The sequence below is a fragment of the Chelonia mydas genome, chromosome 2 (assembly GCF_015237465.2).
Source record: "Chelonia mydas isolate rCheMyd1 chromosome 2, rCheMyd1.pri.v2, whole genome shotgun sequence".
Lineage (NCBI taxonomy): Eukaryota > Metazoa > Chordata > Testudines > Cheloniidae > Chelonia > Chelonia mydas.
In genome coordinates, this window is record NC_057850.1 from 258,634,305 (window position 1) to 258,655,498 (window position 21,194).

Below are 21,194 nucleotides of genomic sequence, written 5' to 3' on the forward strand. Positions count from 1 at the left end.
TCAAGTGGAGCTGTATGGACATGTGGGTATGGAACCTGCCACAATACTGAGGAACTTCTGTTTTGGTTAAATTTAATTACTCCACTAAACATCCAGAGTGTCAGCGGAATATAGCTGAATTTTGGCCACCAGGAGCCAGGGGGGAACTCATACACAGAATGTTAAGAAGGAAAATGTCAGGCTGCCTCAAAATGAAGAAAAAAGAAAGAAAGGCTGTCACTATAATGGAGTTTTCCCCCTAAAGATAAGAAAATCTACAGAGAACCTTTTCAACTTAGTTATGGCCATTTCTTTAGTTGCCAATCAGTGTCAGAGGCAGACATGCAGAGTGAAACAGCTGAGGATACGAGGCAAAGAAGAATCTCTTGTTGACATTCTTTTTTGATAAAAGACCACACTTTGTCAAACTCTATCAGTCTGACTAATGCTAAGATGTGGATGTAAATTCCATTAAATTCACATGTGAGGAGTGCCACAGGAATTGCATCTGTATCTCTCCCACTGCACACCCCCACCCTGATGGTCCACTCCAAGAGTGTCCAGTAAGGTCTCCAGCTGTCACATGTATCTGGGCAGGGACCCTTGTCCCACTGCTTTCTGACTGAAGATTTTGAGGCTGCACAGCTCCCTGCCTTACACTGTGATACCCTCAGCAAACCAGTCTGCCTAAAGGCCAGCCCCTGTGCGATGCTTTCCAAGGACTATGAACAGGGTGTTGCCAGCAGTTACAAGTTACCATGCCGATATGTCTACGCAAGCACATTTATTCTTTCTCCAAACTCTCTGCAAGGGTTGGGGCCCCCCCTTGGATAGAAAGTCCTGACCATTTGCTGGATCAGAAAGAAAGCCCTGAAAGCTTATTATATATTTTAACCAAAAGGCCTTTGTTTCCTAGTTTCTGGAAAATCCAGCTTGAATGAGGGAGTCTGTGCAAACCACTGCAGGGTATGGTACCTCTCTAGAATTATTTAGTTTCAGTGATTCACCTTAATCACATTCCACTGTTTTTAGTTCCTGTAGGAGCTATGGTAACCCTTCCCCATGGAGTAGAACACAATCATACAGAAACCATTTGTAGATTTAATACAATATAGTCCCCCAAAATATTGCCTACTACTGCAATATCTGTCACAAAGGCAAGTATGGAAAACCCAGGAATTACAGGTAAATATCCCATAACCTCAGCTACTGTTACCACCACACTGCCCACAAAGAGAAAAAACCAACTACTCCACCAGGATATGCAAAAAAAGGGATGAAAAATTTAACTTTGAGCTCACCACTGAAGTAGTCAAAAGGATACCATGTCTCATTCAAAAAAAAACAGCTGAACAATATGTCAGAGGCTGATTCAGTGAATGCTGCATATCCTGCAAAGACAATATCTCTTTCCCTGGTATTTCTGATTCTAATTGTGCACAGCAAAGAAATTACTGAGTGTTAAAACAAAAGACTCAAGAAGCCACCAAAAAAATCACTGATTTATTACTATTAATTTGTATTAGGACTGTCATGTTTCAAACGATCAGAAACTAAACTAAACCTGTGTCCTAGCCCCTACTAGTAAGCTAAGTCTCTTCCCAAGACAGAATGCTGATTCTTTGATCAGCAATCACCTTATCCTGTTGCTCAACTCCTCCGCTTTTTCCTCCATTGTCTCTACTCATTGTCTTCCATGACAATCTGAGCTTGTTCCCAGAGCACTGTCTTACTGGCCCCCTCGCCTCTGTCCCATTTTCTTAGCTTCCTTTTTCTGTCCCTTTTGACCTGCCATTTTCCTATTATTTCTCATCTTTCTCATCATTCCCATCCGTGCCTATGACTGCATCCTCCTCTTTCTCTCCCCTCTCTTGGAGCTCCCCATTCTTTCTCCAGCTCAGAGATCTGTTACCTACTCAGGGAGTTCCTCCACGGTGTAAAGTGCACTGTGAAGACCAGAGAGTTGAATGCTGCCACACAGGAGTGTACCCACTCTGCTACTCAGGTTGAGTAGAATACTGGCTAAAAGCACAGAGGAAGTGAGAATCTCAGGGGAGCTGGAAGAGCAAATCCCACAAAAGAACTGGAGAAGCAGACTGAAAGATCAGACTAGGTGTTTGATCTAAAACCAGGGGAGGACAGAAAAGGCAGAGGGTTGGTGTCCTAGAGACCATACCCCAGCGATGTATGAAAAGCATCTCCCCACCCCATTCCCTGTGGAGGAAAGAATAGCCATCCTTGAATTACAAATTGCTCCTCTCCCCCTACTCAGCAGATGTAATCTCTGCACAAGCTCGGCAAATTTTCATCCCAGAATGAATACAGGGTGGGGGCAAGAGGCAAATTAGGGGCCAATGCATAATAGATAGTCCTAACTCACTCTTTTACACCACAGAAGAGATCCTGGGTAGACACATCAGAGAGGTGAATTAAACAGCTTAATATGAGTAACTATGAATTCTAAGGGTATGTCTATACTGCAGTTAGGCAGCAGTGGTTGGCCAGTGCCAGCTGATTCTGCTGGCACTAAGGGACTGTTTAATTGCAGTTTAGACATTCAGGCTCTGTCCAAGATCTGGGACCTTTCCACCTGACAGGGTCCTAGAGCCCGGGCTCCAGCCCAAGCATGAACATCCACACCAAAGTTAAACAGCCCCTTAGCCAGAGCCTGAGTCAGCTGGCATGGGCCAGCCGTGGGTTTTTAATTGCAGTGTAGATATACCCAAGGTGAGCTAACAAGAGTTGTATATTTAAAGGGTCAGGAACAGATGAAATTGCTAATACACCAGCTGTTTTGACATGCAGAGACCTCTCTAGCCATTGGCTTGCTCTAGGATATCACAGAGAATTAGTCTCCTGCACTTACTGCCTCCTTCTCTCTGTCCATGATTGTTTCCAGCTCTTCAAAATGACGAAGTTTGATCTCCAGTTTCTTCATTTGTGTTTCCACCAAGAGGGCTACCAAGGACTTGATCTTTCGCTCTTCCACTGCTGCTAGGTGCTAAGGATAAAAAACACAAAAGTTAGCACCCTCCTGCACACACAACCTTTACAAAATAGACAGTTCAGTGCTTTAAGGGATTGAATAATCAAGTATGAATTGTGTCCTAGATTTTCCATTTGTTCACTTTAACCAAATATTTATTTTCTTTTCATTTTCAATCCTTTATCTTCACAATGATAATCCTCCTAGTATTTCTGAAGTCTTTAGTCAAAGTAGATAGATGTTAAGCTTATATATAAATGAATACTGTACAAGCTCGCTCCCCCTAGACAATCTGATTTTGTCTTAAAACCATCCGAATTTGAGAACAACTGGAGTGGAGGTTTTAAAATGGAAGAGCGAGGGGGTAACGAGTTATCAAAGGGCAAAAGATTTATGGTGGCTCAGTTACATGTGATCTAAAAAGTCTTTACTATTGTGGTGTCTGTGAGGCTACTACACAGGAAGACACTCAGGAAGACTGAGGAAATGACAGACATACCTCTGCCATTCTAGAGACCTTTGCTCAAACAAGTAAAATTACAATTTTGCCCAATGTAGCAGTTCCATTTCAACCAGGGAGAGAGTCTACACAGCCTTAAGTAGCTACGCCTCACTGCCAGTATATAAAGTTTGTTGAAAGGTTATATAAAAGAAACCCCAGTTTTTCTTTACAACCAGTTTACTGCATTGCTCTTTTATGAAATACTGAAGCTACATTCAAAATTTAAGAGAGTGCAAAAACAGATTACAGACAAAACCAACGGGCCTCAAATATCTCCCTCAAGCTTTATCTTTACTATTGCAGATAATCAGATGTACATCTAAGGACAATTAATTATTTAAATACGTGCCATCTAAATGAAACAGCTCTCAAGCACTGCTTGAGTATTTCAAGTTTAAAATGTAAAAAGACAGAAGGATGAGCACTTTAATTGACCACACATACTAGCTATTGTTACAACTCACTGCTTGAATACATACACCCCCCCCACCCCCCAAAAAACAATTACCTATTTTTTGTAACTGTTGTTCTTTGAGATGTGTTGCTCATGTTCATTCTATTCTAGGTGTGCACACGCCCATGTGCATAGTCGTTGGAGATTTTTCCCTTAGTGGTATTTGTAGGGTTGGCTGTAGCACCCTCTTGAGTGCCGTGCGTTGGTATATTAGGCGCTGCCGACCCTATGCTCTTTTGGTTCCTTCTTGCTGGCAACTCCGACAGAGGGGCAGGAGGGCGGGTAAGGGAATGGACACGAGCAACACATCTCGAAGAACAACAGTTACGAAAGGTAGGTAACCGTTTTTCTTCTTCGAGCGTCTGCTCACGTCAATTCCATTCTAGGTGACTAACAAGCAATATCCCCGGAGGTGGGCTCGGAGTTCAGTCTAGCGGCTTGCAGTATGGCTCTACTGAAGCCAACATCGTCCCAGACCTGCTGGGTAAGTGCGTAATAGGACGTGAAAATGTGGACAGACGACCAGGTGGCCGCCCTACAGATGTCCTGGATAGGCGCTTGGGCTAGGAAAGCTGCTGAAGAGGCTTGTGCCCTGGTCGAGTGGAGGGTTACAGTCGCCGGGGATGGCACCTTCGCCTGATCACAGCAGTAGCAAATGCAGGACTAACGAGTTCCCTGGAAGTACAAACACAGGACTACCAAGTAAAAGCAGAGAGGCTATTTTATCTCTGTATTGGGCACTGATGCGACTGCTACTGGAATCGTGTGTCCCGTTCTGGTGCCCACAATTCAAGGATGCTAATAAACTGGAAAGGATTCAGAGAAGCGCCACAAGAATAATTAAAGAACTGAACTGGAAAATATGCCTCCGTGAGGGACTCAAGCAGCTAAATCGATTTAATTTATCAAAATGAAGACTAAAGGGTGACTTAATCACAGTTTATAAGTACCTACATGAGGAACAAATATTTGACAATGGGGTCTTCAATCTAACAGACAAAGGTATAACATGATCCAATGAAAGCTCAAGCAAGAAATTCAGATTAGCAATAAGGCACAAATTTTTAACAGTGAGGGTAAATAACCACTGGAACAATTTAATACAAGAATGACCATATTGGGTTAGACCAATGGTCCATTTAGCCAAAATCCTGTCTTCCAACCATGGCCAATGCCAGGGGCTTCAAAGGGAATCAACACAACAGGCAATTCTCGAGTGATCCATTCTCTGTCATCCACTCCCCTCTTATGGCAATCAGAGGCTAGAGACACCCAGAGCATGGGGTTGCATCCCTGACTATCTGGGCTAATACCCATTGATGGGACCTATTCTCCATGAACTTATCAAATTATTTTTTGAACCCAGTTATAGTTTTGGACTGCACAACATCCTCTGGCAACGAGTTCCACAGATTCACTCTGCATTGTGTGAAGAAGTACCTTCTGATGTTTGTTTTAAACCTGCTGCCTATTAATTTAATCAGGTAACCCATGGTTCTTGTTTAAGTGAAGGAATAAACAACACTTCCTTATTCCTCTTCTCCACACCATTCATGAATTTACAGACCTCTACCATAGCCTGCTTAGTCATCTTTTTCCAAGCCAAGAAGTCCCAGTCTTTTTAATTTCTCCTCATACGGAAGCTGTTCCATACCCCTAATCATTTTTGTTGCCCTTCTCTGGACCTTTCCAATTCTAATATATCCTTTTTGAGATGGGGTAACCAGAACTGCACTCTGTATTCAAGAAGTGGTCATACCATGGATTCATATAGTAGCATTATGATATTTTCTGTTTTACCATTTATCCCTTTCCTAATGGTTCCTAACATGGTTAGCTTGTTTTGACTGCCACCACACATTGAGCACAATGACCCCAAGATCTCTTTCTTGAGTAGTAACAGCTAATTTAGACCCCATCATTTTGTATGTATAGCTGGGATTATGTTTGCCTATGTACACTACTTCGCATTTATCAACAATGAATTTCATCTGCCACTTTGTTGCCCAGTCACCTAGTGTAGTGAGATTTCTTTGTAACTCTTTGCAGTCAGGTTTTGACTTAACTATCTTGAGTAATTGTGTGTTGTCTGCAAATTTTGCCACTTCGCTGTTTACCCCCTTTTCCAACTCATTTATGATTATGTTGAAAGAGACTAGTCCCAGTACAGTTTCTTCTCTCGACTGTGAAAACTAAGCATTTATTTCTACCCTTTGCTTCCTGTCTTTTAACCAGTTACTGATCCATGAGAGGACGTTATCGTGGTCTGTGGTGGATTCTCCAACACTGGAAAATTTTAAATCAAGACTGGATGTTTTTCTAAAAGATCTGCTCTAGTTCAAACAAGTTATTTCAGGGAAGTTCTATGGGCTGTATTATGCAGGAGGTCAGACTACACCATCACAATGATCCCTTCTGTCTTGATAATTTATAAATCAGTATTCTTGTCATAGGCTGTTTTGATCAACCACATGACTAGATAAAGAGCACTATATCAATCTGCAGCAGAAAGGGTGTCCAGTGGTGGGAAAAAATGAAAGGACCCATAGGTCCTGAAATGCATTTTCATGGTCAGCGAAAATTAATTCAGCAATTTGGGGTTGGGAAGGGAAGAGATGCAATGGGTGTATCACCAAAACAATTAAAAAACAAAACAAAAAACCCCAAACAAAAATCTCATACAAAAAAACCTATTATTTACCACTTTGAGCCTTTCACGAAAAGTGTTAAAGCACTTTACAAACTGCGTGTGTATGGGGATTATTAGCTCCATTCTACATGTGGAAAACTATAGTGCAGAAGTGAAGTGCCTTGCCCAAATTCAAAGTTACTAGCAGATCTGCAAACAGAAACCATGTCTCCTGATGACCAGCTCCCAACTGACCACTATATTGTGTTGCCTCTAAAACACACTGACACATTCTTTTAATAACATTGTCCCACAGCCACCAACCTCCCCCAGAAAAGCTAACTGCAAGATTTCTCCTGTGACACTTACAGTTCTATTTCTAATGCAAAGTTTGCAACATTATAATAGCTTTCCATATAAGCTAGAATTAGGGTATGTCTTCACTACCCGCCGGATCGGTGGGCAGCGATCGATCCATCGACTGCGTCTAATCTAGACACAATAAATTGACCCCCCGAGCGCTCTCCTGTCAACTCCTGTTCTCCAGCTCAGCAAGAGGCGCAGGCAGAGTCGATGGGGGAGCGGCAGCAGTCGACTCACCGCAGTGAAGATACCATGGTAAGTCAATCTAAGTACGTCGACTTCAGCTATGTTATTCACGTAGCTGAAGTTGCGTAACTTAGGTTGACCCCCCCAGTGTAGACCAGGCCTTAGTGGTCTGGGGTTAATATTAAAGTTTAAATTATTCCATCTCAGACACAGACATGGCTCACAAAAGGCCTTAATGCTGTCTGAAATTTTAGTGCAAATGGGAAGAGAAGGCCTTGTTGCACTCCAATTTTACTCTGGAGTGTGAAGGTCCTGATTACAGGACATTATTTCCTCTAATATAAATTTTCTCGGTGTGCCTTTGTCAAAATCAAAAGGACTGCATTATCCAAGCCCTTTCTTCCTCTTACATCCACCACCAACGGAAGAAAATGGGGACATGAGCTTGATTGGGAGCAGGAAGCCTCTCAAAATAAAAGATTACATTTCACTCCTATTTACATTTTTATTGCTTGCCTGAAAATGCCCATCGATCCATGGTGCTCAGGCTATAAGGGGTTTTGCTATTTACGGAAGACCTCATTTCTACTCTTCAGACCTAGATGCAGACATGCAAAATTACCTACAATGAAGCCAGATGGTCTGAAGCACCAGCGCCTCTTTGGGAAATAGTCTCATACTATAGCACTAGAATTTGGCTTTAAATAAGGCCTTGCATGCTCTGACTGCTTTGTAAAGTGCTTCAGGACATTCAGCCCCTCGTATTGCACTGACTGCATATGTAAACTAGGTTGCTGTTTAGATCTTTTGATATTAAAATAAGTTTTGAAAGGAAACATTCACTAGAGTTATCACCAAATGTGATCATGAAGCAAGGACCCCAGTTTATCGGGAGAACCTCCACTAGTGTAACATTCTTCCATTTCCAGTCTGCACTACTTTTTTTGCACCCAAAGGAAATATACAGATAAGTATCTAACAGATCAACAGTCCAGAAGGCTACACTCAGTCACACACACAGCACATGTGCAGCACTTATGCATCCCAAGCCATTTCACACTATAATATAACAAATCATATCCATGCCTCAGTTTTTCCACCTGTAAAATGGGTATAATACATATTTCCCAGGCATGATGTGTAGTTTAGTTAGTGTTTGTTATGACACTGAGATCCTCAGATAAAAGGTTCTACAGAAATTAGATCAGAATTAAAAAATACTTTGATCATCTTACCACCTCTCGATGAAAGAAAGGAATTCCAGACCTGAGAAGCACAACTAAGGGGTATTTGTCATTTTTTCACAATTGTGTGGGTTATCACAGCAGACAGAGGGTTATTAAAAAAAAGAGATCTAGAAGGTGTGTCAGAACACAACTTTTAAATGGCTTCTTTAAATGGCTCAAAACATCTGCTCCTTGTGACCACTATCTGCTTACTTTACTAAAAGCATTTATTCCTTTTTAGCCTTGCAGTGCTAACATAGCCATGAAAGCCTTATCTGATTCTGCCATGGCTCGTGCATCAACATTTAAGCTCTGAATTAATCCTCGATACTGATGATGGAAGGGACAGAAAGAACAGCTTGATCTTCAGATCTCAGGTTGAGTTTATAAGGCTGATAGAAAAAAAGTCACCTTGGTATTCACATCTCAAAATAATCCTAAAATTAATAAACAAACAATTGGGGAATCCTATATGCCAGTTTAATATTACATTTTAAAGTTTGTGTCAAACAAACTGTAAATGGAGCTTCAACCTCATCCCCTTTCTCAGATCAGTCTCAATAAAATGATGTATGACATTTCAAAGACTTTAAACCTAGCCATTGCCATAAGGTGACTATCTAAAAGATTGCTTTACCTGAATCCAACAGTCTCAAGTTCAAGGGTTTTGAGCGTTTAAACGATCCCATTATAGTGACATCATCATACCCTAACTTGACAGAGTGCCCTTTTCGCAGATAAGAATTCACAACAACTCAAACCGAATCAGAAATGAGTACAAGCATGCTCAGGGGAAGGGGATAAGGCCTATATTAATAAACCTGACTAGACTGTAGGTCGACTACATGCCTCCCCCCCGCCCCCGAACAATTGTCAGAGTCACGACAGAAGCCAGAGTAAGACTCATTATCTGGGAATATAACAAACCGCAGGGACCAAAGGGGTGTGAATAGCAGTGCACACAAAAGTGCTGTGCTGTAACTTCCCCACATGGATGCTACAAACTCAGGACCTTCAAATTTGCACCCACAGCATCCATATGCCCCAAGAGAGTAAGAACATCTGCAGCCAGAAAAATCTAGGGCGCTCCCTGAGTACAGACTAGTTTAAAGGGAAGTTAAGTCCATGTTCTGGAAAGGAGTTCCCACTGTTTTGCCCGTCAAGAGTTGCTGAGCTCCTCCAGAACCAGAGGCTCCACTAAAAACTATGGGGGGAACACACTATGTAACTTGTGTTGGACAAGCTTACCACACATGCCAGGGCTCCCTTGATCCCTCTGCAAGCTCGTGTGCCACCCCTCCCTACAACTCCCCTCATCTTCATCCTGCAGGGGTTCTGTGTGCCCTCCAAAACCTCCTTTTCCCATACCAAGGTCCCCCATTTGCTCCCCCCCACAGCAGGGGTTCTGTGCATTCCCCCATACTACTCTTCCCCCCCATACCAAGGTCCCCTAATCTTCCCCCCATGGCAGGGGTTCTATGTGCTCCATTCTCCCTCCATGCCAAGGGCTCTCTGTGGCCACCTCCCCCCCAGTCCCATAGTGAATATCTATTCCCAGCATGTCAGGTTCCTCCAACCACATGCTATCAGGGGTTCTGTTTGTCCCAATCCCCCAACTTATCCTAGCATCCTCTTTTCTCCCCACAAGGCTAGGGCTCTGTGTGAACCCTCATTTCTTCCTTCCCCCACCATGCCAGAGGCTGTCTGTCTCCCATTCCTCTTTTGAGGTCAGTTTGTTTCAAAGAAATATGCAGCAATCAACTGGAGTTCTTTTTCCAGAGGAACTAACAGCTTTTCCTTGCTCTACCAGAGTATTATATTTGCCTCTCCTAAGCATCATTAGCATGGCAATGACTACTCAGCCACTGTCAAAAAATGCAGGACAAAGAAATCCAGCACTGGAAAGTATGCATCCCAAGCAGTGTCAAGGGACCTGCCAAGAAAACACACACACACACACACTCACTCTGAGGAGATGAAGCACAAGTTACAAAACATCATCATAAGCAAACCAGGCAAGTGATATGGCAGATAATCTAATTGACCTTCCACACACGATGGGGTCACAGTAATAAGGGTCTCTCACAGAGGCAGAAAAATGCCACAAATCCATCCTACAGCAATAATTAATTGGGGTATTTTACTATACGAGCAATTTCAGTGCTGAGGCACACCCAACTGGACCTAGTTATACATTTTATTACTAAAACCTGACGTGGAGTTTGTGATGTATAGTATTCAGCAGAGCTAGTGAAAAGAACAAAAAGACAGAGAAAGGATTACAATGAAACAAATTATCTGGGAAGTAGAGGAGAGGTCTTAAATATGAGGAGGAAAAAGGGTGTAACATTCATTAAATTGAATGAAGCAGGATATTCAGAAGATATTTACAATAAAAACTGTAAGCCAGAGCTGCCATGTGGAACACTGATTCAAGCTATGGCTCATTAGGTAAAGTCTGCAGACAACTTAAGTGAGAATCAAAGAATTTAAAAATATACATAAAAAAGGCAGACTGAAAAAAATAATTCATTGATTTGTGGCTGGAAAGTTTAAGAGGCCATTTAACACAAATATGGAATGGAAAAAATACCACTCTCTCAATATCCAGCCCTGAAAAACAACAGACGACCTTTCATGTGAGGATCTCAGAGATCTTTATAATTATCACATTGTCCTGCGAAGTAAGTGTTACACTTATTTTACTGATGAAGAAACTTAGGTACAGAGAAGTTAAATGAATTGCCTCAGGTCACACAACTAGTCAGTGGCAGATCCAAGAAGAGAACCCACAAATCTTGCCTCCCAATCCTGTTCCTTGACCACTAACAGCACACCCAGCAGAGACAACTGCCCAAGTTACACATTGAAAAGATGACATTCTTTTTTGGGGATGCTCACCCTGACGTTAGTAAGTTTACAATGGTAGCATTAAACTATTCACAGGGAAACAATTTCATTTAAGGATAGTGTGCAAACAGCGGAAGTGAAAGAGCACTAACAAACAAAAAAGCACTTAAAATCCCAGTGGTTTGGAACAATGGGCCATTTTTGAACACTTCCCAATTGAAACTGGAAATCAGCTGCAGTGGACATTTGTATAGGACAAACCTTTGCTTTGGTGGCAGCTGAGGCAAGAGCAGCAGCTGCAGCTGTAGCTACATTTCCTTCAGAGATTTCGTGTTCCACTTTCTTCTTTCCAGCTTCGCTTTCCTTGTCTTTGCACGCATCAACGTTTTCCTTGTTCTCTTCTGCCTCCTTCTCTTCTAAAGAGATGACCCAATAATTTCTTTACATTCATTCTTCACTGTTAATGATTATCACATCAGGGACAGGATTTACACAGCACGTACTTCTGTGCTCACACAGCATAAACCCATGCATGCACATTACAACTCTCCCACTTAGGTGCTTTACATTATTATAGTGCCTCAGCATTTCTCCACATACCGCTACAGAAGCAGTTTGAATACCTCCACAAAATGTATATTCCAGAGGATCCCACCAAAACCCTTAAGGGTGATGCTCCTAAAGTGCTTTCATTTCCTACCCCTGTGCACTCTTCTCGTCCCATCTTTTTCTTAGACTTAATATCAATATAATTTTAAGTTGTATTTCCAATAAACAAATTCCATGAACATCTCCATTTTGAGAGGCAAATAGAAACCTTTTTATTGTTTTGCTCTGTCCTCCCTAAAATCCTGATGAAAAAAATCCTGTCAGAAAAGATGTGCCAGATCTATATGACAATCAGAACACAGATTCATGTGAGAAATGACACGGTATTTTAAAATATAGGAAGATACTATGATTTTTCAGTACTTTATTCCCAACCAATCGAATGAAATGATTTGCACAACCTCGTAAGGAAACGGAGAAAGCTTGTTAAGCTTTTAAGCACAAAGCTGTGTTCATAGTAGTCCCATTCATCTGCTTCTTTACATTAGGAATGGACCAACAGATTAGCATATAGAAATAAACTCATTTATATGGTTTGTGCTCACTTTAGTTTAGCAATCTGCTCGCCCAGTCCCTACAGCCAAGATGAAAAAAGTCCCTTAATTGAAGTCTGAAATGATTGCAATATGAATTTAGCACTTGAGCTTTTCTGTGAAATGAACTGGAATATCTGCTGCTGAACCAAGCTGCAGACCTGTTGTGCGAGAGGAAATATTTTTGCCACAATTAACTTTATAGTCTATTCTTACAGCTTTGGAGAAAGGCTTTTAAAACTAAAATGCAGCTCAAGTAACAGCTGGTGTCTATTACCTGACTTGGTATCAGAAGTGACTTCACTGTCCTGCTCCTTTTCTGGATTTCTCTCATTTTCTCCTTCCTGCACCTTATCACCTTCCTCTATTTCACTTTCTCCTTTGCTTTCAACCTAGAGTGTTGGAGGGGTATGACGGAAGAGAGAAAGTGAAACATAAGAAAAAATTCCTTGTTAGCTTGGTCACAGATTCACTTTGAAATGCTCTATCATCCTTGAGAAGGTGGACTCAGTTTGGGACTGCCTGTTTGTTCTTTTCACAACCATGGTCAAGGTTCTTGGGCACAAAGAAATTGCCATATTGGATCCGATCCATGACCTATCTAGTCCAGGAAGCCATCTTCAACAGGGGGCAGCACCAGATTTTGTTTCAGCAGACAGTGCAAGAAACCTCACAGTAGAGAGAAGTGGAATCATCTTGTCCCTCCCCAAAGATTTCATTCTAATCCTTAATAGTTAGGGATTGGTTTAAGACTGAAGCATGAGATTTTATATACTTTCCAAAATTTTTGTTAGCATTCAGTATTATAAACCTGGATATTCTTGTTATCCCTATAAACATCCAATCCCTTTTTGAATCTTAGTAAGTTCTTGGCCTCAATAATATCATGTGGCAATGAGTGCTGCCGTGTAATTACACACAGTAGGAAAGAGTATTTTTGTCCAACAGAAAAAAGCAACAGGTATTTGCAAAAGTGTGGCATAAGGAAGGGAAATAAAATGAAGGAGAAGTTACTTACCTTGAACTGTACTTCAGTTCAAGATTTGTATCGCTATGGATGCTCCATGTCTAGGTATGCAAGGGCGCCAGTGTGCTCTTGATGGGAAATTTTTGCCAGCTGTCTCCCCAGGTCTACACCTGTGCCCTAGAAACCTCGTGCCCTGATATAACAGTATATAGAGAGGAGGAGACCTGCCGCCACTCCAGGTCCTACTCAACCACAAAAGTCCCAAGAAAGAGACTCTGAGGCAGAGGGGAAGGAGGGCAGGTAATGGAGCACCCATCGGGACACACATCTCAAAGAACTCAAGTTACTGTACATGGTAAGTAACCTCTCCTGTTGCTTCAAGTAGTGTCCCTTTGGATGGTCCACATAAGGAGACCCCCAAGTAGTACCTCCACTAAGGAGGCCCTCATCAAGGAACTGGATCTAGTATTGTAGGAAAGTGTCATCATGTCAGTCCTGAAGGCAGGCATGAGAGTGCAATGCTGGTAAAATATATGCAGCAATGACCAGGTGGCTGCCCTGCAGATGTCTGAGATGCATACATTTTTGACAACGGCTGCTGAGGTGAATTGAGCCCTGGTGGAATGAACAATAACTCTCAGGGGGGAAGGAGGAGGGAGATGAACCCCTAAGGCTTTGTAGCATAACAGAACACAACCTGCAACCCATTTGGACAATCTCTGGATGGAGATCAGATGTCCATTCATTCTTTCTGCAACAGAGATGAAGAGTGTAGGGGAAACCCAAAAGGGCCAAGTCCTGTCAAGGTAAAAGGGAAGAGCTCTTAACATTGCATATGGAGGTTCGCTTCTTCTCTACTAGAGTGAGGCATGGGGTAAAATACTGGTGGGTGAATATCCTGATTAACGTGGAATTCTGTAGAGACTTTAGGAAGGAAGCGAGGATGTGGATGTAAAGTCACCTCATCTTGGAAGCACCCCGTGTATGATGGGTCCTCCATCAAGGATTCAAGATCCCCCACCCATCCTAGGCAAAGTAATGGCTAACATGAACAAGGTCTTAAGGGACAAACGAAGGAGGCAGTAACTCCCCACAGGTTTGCATGAGAGTTTCCTCAGAGCACTGGGAACTAAGGTGAAGTCCCATGGTGCAGTTGGTTCCTTGGTAGGAAGAGGTTAAATAGACCCTTGATAAATCTTGCAGTGCTGGGGTGGGTGAAGACTGAGACTCCTTGTACGGGAGGGTGAAAAGTTGTGATGGCAGCTAGAAGAACTTTGATGGAGCTCAGCGATAAGCCTATAGTCTTTAATTTGACAGGTAACTGAGGATACGCTGGAGGGCAGAGATAGGATACAGAGGGACCTAGACAAATTGGAGGATTGGGCCAAAAGAAACCTGATGAGGTTCAATAAGGATAAGTGCAGAGTCCTGCACTTAGGACGGAAGAACCCAATGCACAGCTACAGACTAAGGACCGAATGGCTAGGCAGCAGTTCTGCGGAAAAGGACCTAGGGGTTACAGTGGACGAGAAGCTGGATATGAGTCAGCAGTGTGCCCTTGTTGCCAAGAAGGCCAATGGCATTTTGGGAAGTATAAGTAGGGGCATAGCGAGCAGATCGAGGGACGTGATCGTTCCCCTCTATTCGACATTGGTGAGGCCTCATCTGGAGTAATGTGTCCACTTTTGGGCCCCACACTACAAGAAGGATGTGGATAAATTGGAGAGAGTCCAGCGAAGGGCAACAAAAATGATTAGGGGTCTGGAACACATGACTTATGAGGAGAGGCTGAGGGAACTGGGATTGTTTAGTCTGCAGAAGAGAAGAATGAGGGGGGATTTGATAGCTGCTTTCAACTACCTGAGAGGTGGTTCCAGAGAGGATGGTTCTAGACTATTCTCAGTGGTAGAAGAGGACAGGACAAGGAGTAATGGTCTCAAGTTGCAGTGGGGGAGGTTTACGTTGGATATTAGGAAAAACTTTTTCACTAGGAGAGTGGTGAAACACTGGAATGCGTTACCTAGGGAGGTGGTAGAATCTCCTTCCTTGGAAGTTTTTAAGGTCAGGCTTGACAAAGCCTTGGCTGGGATGATTTGATTGGGGATTGGTCCTGCTTTGAGCAGGGGGTTGGACTAGATGACCTCCTGAGGTCCCTTCCAACCCTGATATTCTATGATTCTATGATATGCGACAGAGGATTTGAGAGGAAGTACAGTTTGATGGTTGCAACAAGCCTGGAAGCGTTTCCACACTTTTTCTAGTTGGTGCTTTCTGATATTGAGCAGCACCCACTGAACTTCTGGAGAGCAGACCTATGCTATACCAGAGGGCCATCAGGCAGCCATGCTTTTGAGGTAAAGTGCTGCAAGACTGGGGGAGGGGACCAATGCTGATACCTGGGTGAAGAGAATCAGGGTCAGAAAAAGGCAGAGAAGAGACTGTACAGATATATGAATCAGCTCTGGGAACCACAGCCTGTCTCAGCCACAACAGTGCTATGAGGATGGTTACTAGTTCCTCTTGTCTCTGTTTCTTTATGAACTTAAACAGGAGCAGTACTGGGGGATAAGGGCATAGCAGGCCTTGAGGCCAAGTAATGACTAGGACATCTCCCACTGAGTTGTGGTCGTGCCCACACCTTGAGCAGACGTCTGCTCTTTGCATTGAATGGAGTAGTGAAGCGATCCACCTGTGGATGGCCCCAGGAAAGTCGTATTTCTCAGAACACTTTGTTGTTCAGTTCCCATTTGTGGTTGATGCTGAATTGCCTGCTGACGGAATTTATGATTGTGTTCTGTAGTCTCAGCAGATGACCCTGAGATATGCATGCGATGTGACGTGCACAAGTTCCATAGTTTTATAGCTTTGGTGCAGGAGGATTGGTATCTTGCTCCTCCTTGCTGATTGATGTAAACATCACTGCTCTGTTGTCCAGCATTATTCTGATTGGGTGGTCCTTGGTGTGTGGAGAAAGTGTTGGCAAGCATAATGGACTGCTCTGAGCTCCAATATGTTGATACGGAGGGGGTCTATTTGCCCTGAGCTTTAAGGCTTTGGAATTGTGCACCCCAGCCTATGAGGGAGACTTCTGCGGTGACAATCCTCATGGGAAGAGGCTGTACAAATGAAACACCCCCCCACACCTTCTGTGGGTCCTTCCACCAGTTCAGATGACTGAGGACCCTATGAGGTATGGACACCTGCTTGGATCGAAAGCGTTGGGAGTGTAGATAGTTCTCAATTACAGGTGAAGACACCAAGAGTTAAGTCTTGCTAGGGAAGTCATGAACATACAGGCTGCCATATGGCCCAGAATTTGTAGGAAAGCCCTTGCAGTGGGGTTTGTAGACTCTACTGGATTGTTGAAACAAGGCTGGACATTGTGATAAATCTGCCCCGAGGAAGTATGCCCTGTCATGAAGCACCCATAGGGACGCTACTCAAAGAAGTGGAATTCTTCACATATTCTAGCTTATTCCAACTCAAGGGCCTTAACTGTATTAATGATATGAGCAGTGATTTTATGCGTAAGGGTGGAGGTGGGAAATATTTTAACATTTGCAAGTAATTTGGATTTATCTGAATGTCTAATCTATTCTGTTCTACTAGACCAGGAATTAGTTTCCAATAAATTTGGAACAGTAATTTTCATGCCCATGATTACCTTGCACTGTATTTACATATATTATTTCATAAAAGCAATATAAACTTACTCGAGAGAATACAGCAAACAAGGAGTAACATTCAGAATTATGTTTTTTGAGTATTAGGCTTGGTCTACACTACAGAGTTATGTCCACATAAGGCAACTTATGTGGACCTAAGTACGTCAGTGTCTACACTGCAGACTTACTCCTGCCGATGTACGTGCTGTACTACACCAACATAACTCCACCTCCATGAGAGGCGTAAGACTTATGTCAGTGTAGCTAGGGTGACTCAGTGTCTAGGTAGACATGGTTCCTCACATTGGCTGTTGGCTGCCATTCTTGTTAATTTCATAGCTCTGCTTGAGCCATGAAATTGACAAGAAAGCTGGCTCCTGGCTCCCCAGCCAGGCTGCTGCAGATCTCCCACAGGGTCGGATTAAGGCAGGGGCTTTAGGGGCTGCAGCCCAGGGCCTTGGCTCAAGGGGGGCCCCGCAAAAATAAATCACAGCCAGCGATCTCCAGGCCACTAAAAGGGGTGCTCAGGCAGGCTGCCTTCCATAGCCCCATGGAAGTTCCTGGAAGCGGCTGGTTGCTGGCATGTCTCTGCAGCCCCTGGCGGGGGTGGGGTGGAAGGTGGCTCTGCGCGCTGCCCCTGCCCCCAGCACTGTTCCCGCAGCTCCCTGTAGCTACGGGGGGGTGAGGTGGGGGGGGCAGCGGGGCTGCTTGCCGGGGAAGGCAGCATACAGAGACCTGCTGTTCCCCTCCCCGCAACGGGTGAGCAGAGATGTGCTAGCAGCCAGCCGCTTCCAGGAGCGGGCATGAGGCTATAGCAGGTATGCAGCCTGAGCCCTGCTGTGCTGTTGGCCGGAAGCCGCTTGTGGTAAGCGCCTCCCAGCCGGAGCCTGCACCTCACACCCGCACCTCCACCTCAACCTGCTGCCCCAGATCAGAATCCCCTCCTGCACCCAAACTCCCTCCCAGACCCCACACCACCTCCTGCACCCCAATCCCCTGCCCCAGCTGCCTCCTGCACCAAACTCCCTCCAAGGAAAAAGACTTGTATACAGGGACCCCACAAAATCTAATAGCCCTGTGCCCACAGGAGAGTTAATCCGGCCCTAGTCTCTGGGTCTTTGTTCCAAGCTGGGCTGTCAACCAGGCTCCTGGCTTGGGCGGCTGCCCAGGCGCCCCGCTGGGAGCCGTGCTGTACCCCAGGGTCCTGGCTCCCTGCAGGGAGCACTGCAGCCTACCAGACTCTGGGCATAGATCTCCCCGCTGAAGGAGAGAAGCCCGCAGTGGGGACCTGTGCAGAGCTGAGAGCCCTGGCTCTCAGCCCCCCTATGCTGTCCCTCTTCAGCTAGTGGAAGTGCTCCTGGTGAGGACGCGCACCAACAACAGAAGGAGGGTAGCGTGGATATCAGCCACCACAGCAATTACTGGGATGGCTGTAAGTCGACCCTACACAGGTCGATTTAAGACTGTAGTGTAGACATGTCCTTAATTTAAGCACAGGTGTTTCATTCATTTGACTGAAAAAGCGGGGTAACAGGAAAGTATCACAGGTAACTGCAGACAGAATGTAGTTATTGTGTATTCAAGAAAATGATGAATCAGTTCTAGAGCACTAGTTTGAATTTAGTGCAAGTCACTACTGCCCAGAAGTCATTGCCATTACCACTTTACAGTTCTGTGACCTATTTGAAAGGAGCTGCTAGTCACAGTCTAGATCTTAGAGGACATTTATCTATATCACAAAACCCACCATTGCAATCATCTTCTTTTGCTGACACTCTCAGTAGGAGAGATGAAAGCCTGAATAAACAGGCTGAAGTCCTCTCTCATTCTTAGGCAGTTTGTCACTAAGGGTTTGATCCTGCACACACTGAAGCCAATGACGGTTTTGCCACTGACTATCATAGGCTTAGGTTCAAGCTCTAAATCAGAGTTGAGTCACATTCACTAGACAAAGGAGGGTAGCTTGCATTGCCATTGTCTGTGATGCAACTATGAATAAATGACTTCACTCAGGTTGCCAATCCAACTCCAGCTGGCACCCAGAAGGGAATACAAGAACCCCTTTCTGTCTTTCATCCTCTCAGTGTCTCTCAGTTTATATTTGTGCTATAAAAATAGGTTACTCTGAGCACTTGGCAGTCCAACACAACTGAGTTACACTAAATTAAAAAATTAGGAATGGTTCTTGGAGGACTATGATTTCTCTTTACTGATCTTGTGTCAGACTAGAGCAAAGGTACTTAATCTTGGACAGCCAATTTCTCACTGAATTAAACTGTGCAGAGCTGAAAACATCACAGCACTGCACGATCAGGAGTCAGACTCATCAATCCAACACTACAAGAAAAATGCTGCAACATGTCAGGATGGGCTGCTGCAGTTTTTCTATGGTTCTACAATTAAATCTGACCTCCACTTTGACCCTTCTTCAGCCCCTTTCCTCATGGCTAGAAAGGGCAGGAAGAGATACTGACATCTCTTCCCACTTTGCTCAGCAACAAACTTGCAGGGGAGCACTCCTATGACCGCAGTGTTCAATTCACTCTGCACATGATGAGCCTGAGAACAAGGAGCTCTTTACTAAAATTTAAGTCACCTGGGGTAAGGCCCATCTTTTCATTATTCATTTGTACAGTGACTAGCACAATAGGCCCCGATCTTTGATTAAGGTCTCTAGGTGCTACTGTAACACAAGTAACTCAGACTTGTGAACTTCATGAAAAGAATCACTGTATGAGAGACAAAAAGAAAAGGAGTACTTGTGGCACCTTAGAGACTAACCAATTTATTTGAGCATAAGCTTTCGTGAGCTACAGCTCACTTCATCGGAGCTGTAGCTCACGAAAGCTTATGCTCAAATAAATTGGTTAGTCTCTAAGGTGCCACAAGTACTCCTTTTCTTTTTGCGAATACAGACTAACACGGCTGTTACTCTGAAACCTGTATCAGAGACAAATCTCAGACTTTTACCTTTTCTGACTGTTGCCCATCTGTCTCAGTTTCCATTTTTTCTTCTTCAACTCCATCTGTGAGAAGAAATATAAGTACATAAAGCAGAGTGGTTAAAAGTGCCATAACCACCATTTATTATGCTTGACAATTAATTACAGGCCTAACTGAAATGTCCTACTCTGTTCTGTTGTGGTAATTGGGCTTACAAATTTACCTTAATTGTGAGTTTAACTGTAAAAAGTGAGTGTAAGTTCATAAGATGTCACAACCTATAACAACAGGAGTTGATGGGAGTAGGTACAAGAAAACCAGACAGAGAAACTGGATTAGTTTAAACTAAAAAGGCCATGTTCACATAATCCAAGGACTGCTGTAATTATACCTGTTAAAAACAAATGATGTGGACCCAGAAGTTAATGAACCAAAATTAGTGTGTCAGAAATAAGGTCTAATTGGTGGACAAAAATAATGAGGGGATGAGCTATTCCACCCATCACTCCCTTTCTGGGTCCTGAAAGGAAGACTTTTTTGGGAAATAAGGGGAGGAGGAGAAGGGGCAAGGAGAACAAAGAACAGAAAAAAGATTGAGTGACAGAACAGACAGAGGATACTGAAGCAAACTTCACCATCATGGCTGCCACCCCCACCATCTTCTGGGGTCCCAGGCCTTCATTATCTAATCCTGAAAGATGTCCTGACCAGACCAGGCCAGAGAGAGGGACCCAGATAATACTCCCACTTCTACTGGCTCCAGCTGAATCCCAGACACCACCTGGGATGAAATGGGATCTGACTTTAACAGTAGTAGCTCCAGCTCATTTCAACTACCATTTTCTTTTTCCTAGAGGGACAGTTATTGCCATCTTTAATAATATCTAAGAGACTGTCAAACAAGAGGTTTTTCCTTCTAAAACTCTCTCCAGCTAAAGGGAGCAAATCATGTTACAATAAAAGCTTTACTTAATTCTTCACATTTCAAATGCTTTAACTGTTTTTTTTTTTTCTTTTCTTTATCTTTAATAGAAGGTTAAAATAATTTTCAATTATGTTTGCGCCATGGTACTAAGCAGGCTGAGGTCTCTGAATGCCAAACCCTGGACCATGTTTAACACTGTTTAATGTCGGACAGTGACTGGGTTGTTAATAACTTTGGCCCATTTGTTCCACCTAAATAAATAAAACAGTTCTTTAGAAAGATTCAAGAAAGCTTCATAACACTGGACACATGGGAGGTTTGGCAGCACAATACATTATGCTATAGCCGTAGTTTAAAACTCAGGTTTAAACATTGCT

At 43.5% G+C, this 21,194-nt stretch overlaps 1 protein-coding gene across 4 annotated transcripts in view; it reads right to left on the bottom strand.

The window, feature by feature from the left end:
• SMARCC1 (SWI/SNF related, matrix associated, actin dependent regulator of chromatin subfamily c member 1) overlaps nucleotides 1-21,194 on the bottom strand; it is a 191,879-nt gene that overhangs the window by 49,686 nt on the left and 120,999 nt on the right. For all 4 annotated transcript variants that reach the window (XR_006289179.1, XM_037891337.2, XM_037891340.2 and 1 more), the window contains 4 exons: nucleotides 19,920-19,975; nucleotides 12,595-12,709; nucleotides 11,437-11,591; nucleotides 2,846-2,980 (listed from right to left, as the gene is read on the bottom strand). Coding sequence is in view for 3 of the 4 variants with exons in the window: in XM_037891337.2 (XP_037747265.1) it covers nucleotides 2,846-2,980; nucleotides 11,437-11,591; nucleotides 12,595-12,709; nucleotides 19,920-19,975 (461 nt within the window). In the remaining variant the exon portion in view is untranslated. The remainder of the gene's footprint in view (nucleotides 1-2,845; nucleotides 2,981-11,436; nucleotides 11,592-12,594; nucleotides 12,710-19,919; nucleotides 19,976-21,194) is intronic.